Source organism: Cannabis sativa, chromosome 7 (assembly GCF_029168945.1).
Source record: "Cannabis sativa cultivar Pink pepper isolate KNU-18-1 chromosome 7, ASM2916894v1, whole genome shotgun sequence".
Taxonomy (NCBI): Eukaryota; Viridiplantae; Streptophyta; class Magnoliopsida; order Rosales; family Cannabaceae; genus Cannabis; species Cannabis sativa.
Window position 1 is genome coordinate 5347270 of NC_083607.1, and position 6498 is coordinate 5353767.

Consider the following 6498-nt stretch of genomic DNA (forward strand, 5'->3'; position numbering starts at 1 on the left):
TAATTGATTAACCAGTTAGAATTAACATTCGTGCAACCTAGCTAGCTAGGTAGCTATATATCTAATATTTCAAGTGTCCTTACCACTACAAACAACGCAACTGTATTAATTAAATAATTACATTATTACGAATAGACTAACTGATCACGACACCAATAATAATCACAAATTTGAGTTATAACAAATATTATATAATTAATGTGCTAAATTAGTATAAATTAAGTTATTAACATAATAAATTTTAATGTCGACTGATCCATATATTATTGTTTTGTTAGGCGCAGCTAGAGCTACAGCACTTATCAAGTTCGTATATATAAATATCATGCAATTGCAACTCACAATCTATAAATAATAGTATTATTTATATATATTTATTTGTGTTTATTTTTTATTTTTTTCTTTAAATAAGAAAAATCACTTGGTACAAATTTCTTCCTTATTCTTTCCGTCCTTTTGATGATCTCCGGACCATTGATGGAGCTACTTTAGCCATGGTGAGGCAACTGCCTCACGTCAACTATTCTCCTTCCCCACTCATATATATATATTTATACAACATATATAAATATTTATAACTTATATACAATAATTTATATTATACATTAATTTTATATTTATTGTTTACTATAACTGTTTTAATTATAGAAAAATTATTTTATATACTATTTTTTAACTTTTTGTTTTAAATTTACGGTTTGAATTGCTCTAATAATTTTTATGTGAGTTGTTATATGAATTTTGGTTGTAATTTAAGTTACTCCGTTACTTGCTTTACTATGTGAGTTACTATATGCATTTTTATAAAAAATACAAAAAGAAACTACTATAAAATGTAATAATAATATGAGTAAATATTATTTTAAACTCTACATTTGTAAAATTTACTAATTGGGTCTTTTATATTTTTGAGCACAATCAATCAAAATTTTCTAAATATGACTAAATATAACTAACTTAAAGTCATTTTCTAACATAAATGTGTGCAAAAAATATAACCAATTTGATTATAATACCTCCATTTTATTGTATTATTATGTTCTATTTTAATCGGATTTTATTTGTTATTTAACAAAAAATTTAAAATAATTTAATCAGTAATTTCTAAAAAATAAATTAAAGATCTAAAATTATTTATCTACAATTAATTAGATAAAATTAAAGTAACTCCTCTATAAATTATATGCATATACTTTTTAAAAAGTATAATTTCTTTTTATTAATAATTCTACAAACTTAATCTCATTTTGATTTATTTTTTGGATTCATCTTTATCAGAAATTAGGTGTCAGTTATAGAAATTTGATATCTTAATCTCTTTTACTTAGGTAATCAATAACCACCCTAAAAACCTTATCACATAGATAGACACTACTTACAATAACTAACTTTTAAAGGATCAAACCTTTTTTAATCCGTTGAAGAGATTGTAATAGGTTGGATGTTAATAAAGACAATTTTTACCATGACACAAGAAGAAGAGGCCAGTATATGTCTATTTATATTGTGCATGTCAAACATGACATATGTATGTACGTATATACTGCCAAAATCTTTTACCAAATCATACGATATATATATATATACCTATTTTGTCACAATCCATGTCATGCCAAATTATTGTTTTTCAACTTAGTTATATCATATTTTGATCGTTATCTGCAAGTATATATATGTATATTATGTATATATTTCAATATTAAAAAACTATAGACTTTAGAATTTTCAATATATATATATCAAAAACTATAAGGTTCCGTAACACATATATCCACCTAGTTAGCTAATTGATATAATATAATTAAAGTGTGGAAAATAAAGGTTGGAAGTGAAGCATAAGATGGAAAAATGTGCTCACAAAATGGTCATCTCTGTGTTCTGTTCCTACAATTGTCTGCCAAATGGACCACACAAACTGATCGAATCATTATTACAATTATTTTTCTTCATGCTCTAATTCATTTAACTATATATATAGTCTATATTTTTTTTTTCTTTTTTATTTTTCATTGGAAAGTAGTCATAGTATACGTGTACACCACTTAATTTCAAGTCCATGGCATTGGTTTTAATTCAACCACATGAAAAATACTTACACATTAATATATAGTGTATTTCTAGCGTAGGACATAGTATATTGTACTTATGCTATAAAGTAGTTTTTTTAACTAATCTGTAATTAGAAAAAAAAAGATGTATATAACTTTTGTTGAAAAAGTGTAGAGGATTATTTATTTGAAACTTTATACATTTTTTTTTTCCGCTGAAATCAATCTTTATATATTGTTTAATTGATTGAGTCACTTAAGGACTCAGCAAGCATACGCCTTAGACATTGGCGCAGGAACTGTACAAGTGGGGTTGATATTTGAATTTTAGCTTCTCTTAATAAGTATATAACACGCTATTTTTTATAAACAAAATTATATTTTTTTACGTATATAACATAAAAAAAAATCGTATTTTCTGTAAATAAAATTAAAAAAATTGTAAAAATATTTAAAATTCCGTAAAATCGTTATACTTTTACCATTTATAAAATGAGTAATTTGTTGCATAAATATTTAAGTTTAATTTTAATAATAATAATACTTAAGTTATATTTCTAAAATTTCTATAAATACCTGACCATTAAGTGTCAAGTTAATAGCCACGTCACAGTCCTTGATTAGTTCAAGTTATTAAATTTATATTTTTCATTTAAAAATTAATTTAAATATACTAATAAAAAAATGACATGTGGATAATGATTTAACATTTTATAGCCAAGTACCAACAGAAGTTTAGAAATATAACTTAACTACTATTATTACTATCAAAAATAATGTGTAACCCATAATTAAATTTTCAATATTTATGTCACAAATAATTAAATTAAAGTCTAATATAAAATATTATACGAAAATAATCCATTTATCTATTTTACATTGGTATTTTATATTTGTAATTGCTAATTATAATCTTGAATTAAACTCTAGAAATATATGATATTGGGTGATTCTACAATGCACTCCCTTAAAATAGATGTATTGATATACCCTCTTCTTGTTTCGGTATCCAGAATAATTTAGTCTAACTTTTTTTCATATTCGTGTATGTATAACTATTTAAGATATCTTACAAAATTTTGAGAAATTCAGAATAATTTACAATATAAAAGGTACGTAATATTCAAACAGTCTCTTTTATACGCGTATAAAATAAAATAGTCACTCGCGCAACACACTATTTAAACCATGTTTTCGGTGTATTAAACTTTTCTAAATTTCTTAAAATTTTGCAGAATGTCTTAAATAACTATAATAATGTGATACACATTCAGTAAATAAATTCTAAAAACTCAAATAACAAAATTAAAATAATTAAATGGAGTTTGAAAAGATTTAAACTTACTTATTTTTATTGTCTTCACGGGGTTTCAATCCACTTTACTTAATTTTTTAAAATATGGTGTAAAGTAATTGTTGCCTTAGAGAGAGAAAGAGAGAGATTAAGAGACAATAGAAGAGAGAGAAAGGGAGAATAAAAATTGAGCATAGCCTTCAATTAGGAGAGAAAAATAAAGTTTGATATTTTATATTGATAAATATTATATTAATAGCAAAGTTAGTAACTAAAATTATTTTTTGAAAATATATACCTATATAAAAAAATTAAACTAAATTTTAAAAAAATAATAACATTTAAATTAAAAATTAATAATTTTTCATAAATTATTAATATTATTTTATTTTTTAAAATAAATATATCATTATATATATATATATTATTATAATGTATAAAGTTTTAATTGTATACAAGCAGTCTTATCGTAAAAGTATACATCTGATATCATAATAATCACATGATCTAAAAATAATGGTTAAAAAAAATACCCTATCGGTAGGAAACTTTTGCTAGGTCCTACCATAATCTTACCCTATATATATATTATTTATATATAGGCCTATCTTTTATTTATTTGTGTTTTTATGTTTGGAAATTGTACATTATCTTTAAAGTTATATGAACTATTTCATTTTAATTAACTAGTATGAGATGGAAACTTATATTTTTCACTATATTTTTTATTATTCTTTTTAAATTACGGTTTCACATTTCAACATAGTATCAAAAGTAAATTTAAGAAACTCTTATAATGAGTATCCAATTCAAATTCAAGACTAATACAAAATATATAGATGAAAGAGTTATTTCTAATATGAAGGTAGTGAACAAAAAAAAAAAAAAAAAGAAAAAGAAATTATTTGTGATTAAACCATCTAAATTAAATTAGTATATAAAATATAGATAGTCACCATTTTAAGAGGATTAAAGAGCCTAGATAATTTGTAAAACAAATTGATATAGATAGTCACCATGTCTTAAAATTTAAAATTTAATATATTGTCTTATATATTATGTTTTAAATTAAATAACACACCAAAAATATGTGATATAAAATAATAAAATAATAATAATAATAATAATAATAATAATAATAATAATAATAATAATAATAATAATAATAATAATAATAATACAGTAAGTGGTATAAAATATGTGATATAAAATACTATTGTTTTAACACTTATTCCTAAATGTAAGTGCCCTAATACAGTAAGTGACTTCTGTCTTATTGCATGCTGTAATGTCATTTATAAAACCGCCACTAAACTTATTTGTTCAAGGTTGAAAGCAATACTTTCTGATCTGATTGCGCAAAACCAAGGTGGATTCATTTTTGGGAGGTTTATTGCCCATAACATCATGATTTGCCAGGATTTGATCAGACACTATGGAAGGACAAATGCCAAGGCTAGCTGTATGATTAAACTTGATCTTCAGAAGGCGTATGATACTCTTGATTGGGACTTTTTGGAAGAAATTCTTTATGCATTTCAGTTCCCTGCGAAATTTATCAAGCTGATCATGATATGTGTTCGAACTCCCAGGTTTTTACTTATGTTCAATGGTTCTTTACATGGATATTTTGAAGGGAAACGGGGATTAAGACATGGAGATCCAATGTCACCTCTGCTTTTTGTTCTTGGTATGGAATATCTTTCAAGAATAATGATGAAGATTGGAGCTAAACAAGAGTTCAAGTTCCATGATAGATGTGCTGAACTCAAACTGAATCACCTGATGTTTGCAGATGATGTTATACTATTTTGTCTTGGCGATTATAAGAGTATTTACTATATGTTACAGGGGCTTAAATTGTTTTCATGTTCATCTGGGCTGCATTCGAATCCTAATAAATCTGCAATATACTGCTGTGGCATGGAGGACTCTGAAATGCAACACATTCTTGATTGCTCGGGTTTCACCAAAAAAGAGGTACCTTTCAAATACTTAGGTATCCTATTTGTGCGAAACGAATTTCAGGAAAGGAATGTAAGGTTCTAGTAGATAAGATGACAACCAGAATTAAAATATGGAGTACTAGAAACTTGTCTTTGGCAGGGAGAGTAGTTCTGGTTAACTCAGTTCTCATGTCAATTCATTCATATTGGAGCCAAGTTATAGTGCTTCCAAAGCGAACTATAAGGGATATTGAAGCCATCTGTCGAGCATACTTATGGAAAGGAAATCAGGTTTCACAAGGGTCGGGTCCAATTGCTTGGGACCATGTGTGCCAACCAAAAGCAGCTGGAGGGATCGGTTTGAAAAGAATAGCAGAATGGAACATTACTGCAATGACAAAATATGTATGGGCATTTGCAAACAAAGAAGATAACATGTGGATTAAATGGATACACTGTGTATACATTAAAGGAGAGGATTGGTGGACTTATCAAGCTCCACCTCAGGCTAGCTGGTATTGGAGGAAATTGAACTCGATTAAAACACAAATCAAAGGTGTTATGGACATTCAGCAATTCATAAGCACCAAATACAGTATATCAAATGGCTACAAATCTCTTTGCCCCTCACAAAGTAAAGTGAATTGGAGTCATGAGGTATGGAATAGACTCAACATCCCTAGGCATAGCTTTTGCTTGTGGATTACAATCCAAGATAGACTTAAAACTAGAGAAAGGTTGTTCAAACATAACATCATTGGAGAAGACTATTTCTTGTTCTGTATGGATCATCGCACCTTTTCTTCTCTTGTCCTTTCTCTACTATTTGTCTCTCTTAAGTTAAAGCTTGGCTAGGATGGAGAGTTGAAACAATAGACTTGAGCAGATTGTGCAGGTGGCTGGAAAGAGCGAAAATGAGCAGGTTTCGAAAGGCAGTAATCACTACTGCAGTGGCTGCTCTGGTGTACCATGTTTGAAAAAATCGCAATGATTTGCTATGGAATTCAAGGAGAATAGCACAAGATGTTGTAGTCCATGCTATAAAGGAAGATGTAAAGAATAGAGTGTTGTGTAATTGGCCAAAGAAGCACAAAACAGCTGATGCCGACTGGTTTGCTCTCCTATAGCAGCTGATTTCTTTTCTTTTTCAGCTGCTGCCGTCTGGTTTAGTTTGAGGCCGACTGGTTCTATAGAAGCTGAAGCTGACTGA

General features: G+C 27.1%; 1 protein-coding gene across 1 annotated transcript; it reads left to right on the top strand.

The window, feature by feature from the left end:
- The first annotated feature begins 4749 nt into the window (after positions 1-4749).
- LOC115696296 (uncharacterized) lies at positions 4750-6498 on the top strand. The gene is made up of 4 exons (XM_030623204.1): positions 4750-5341; positions 5449-5945; positions 6184-6259; positions 6440-6498. The coding sequence occupies exons 1-4, from the start codon at positions 4750-4752 to the stop codon at positions 6496-6498; spliced, it is 1224 nt and encodes a 407-aa protein (XP_030479064.1).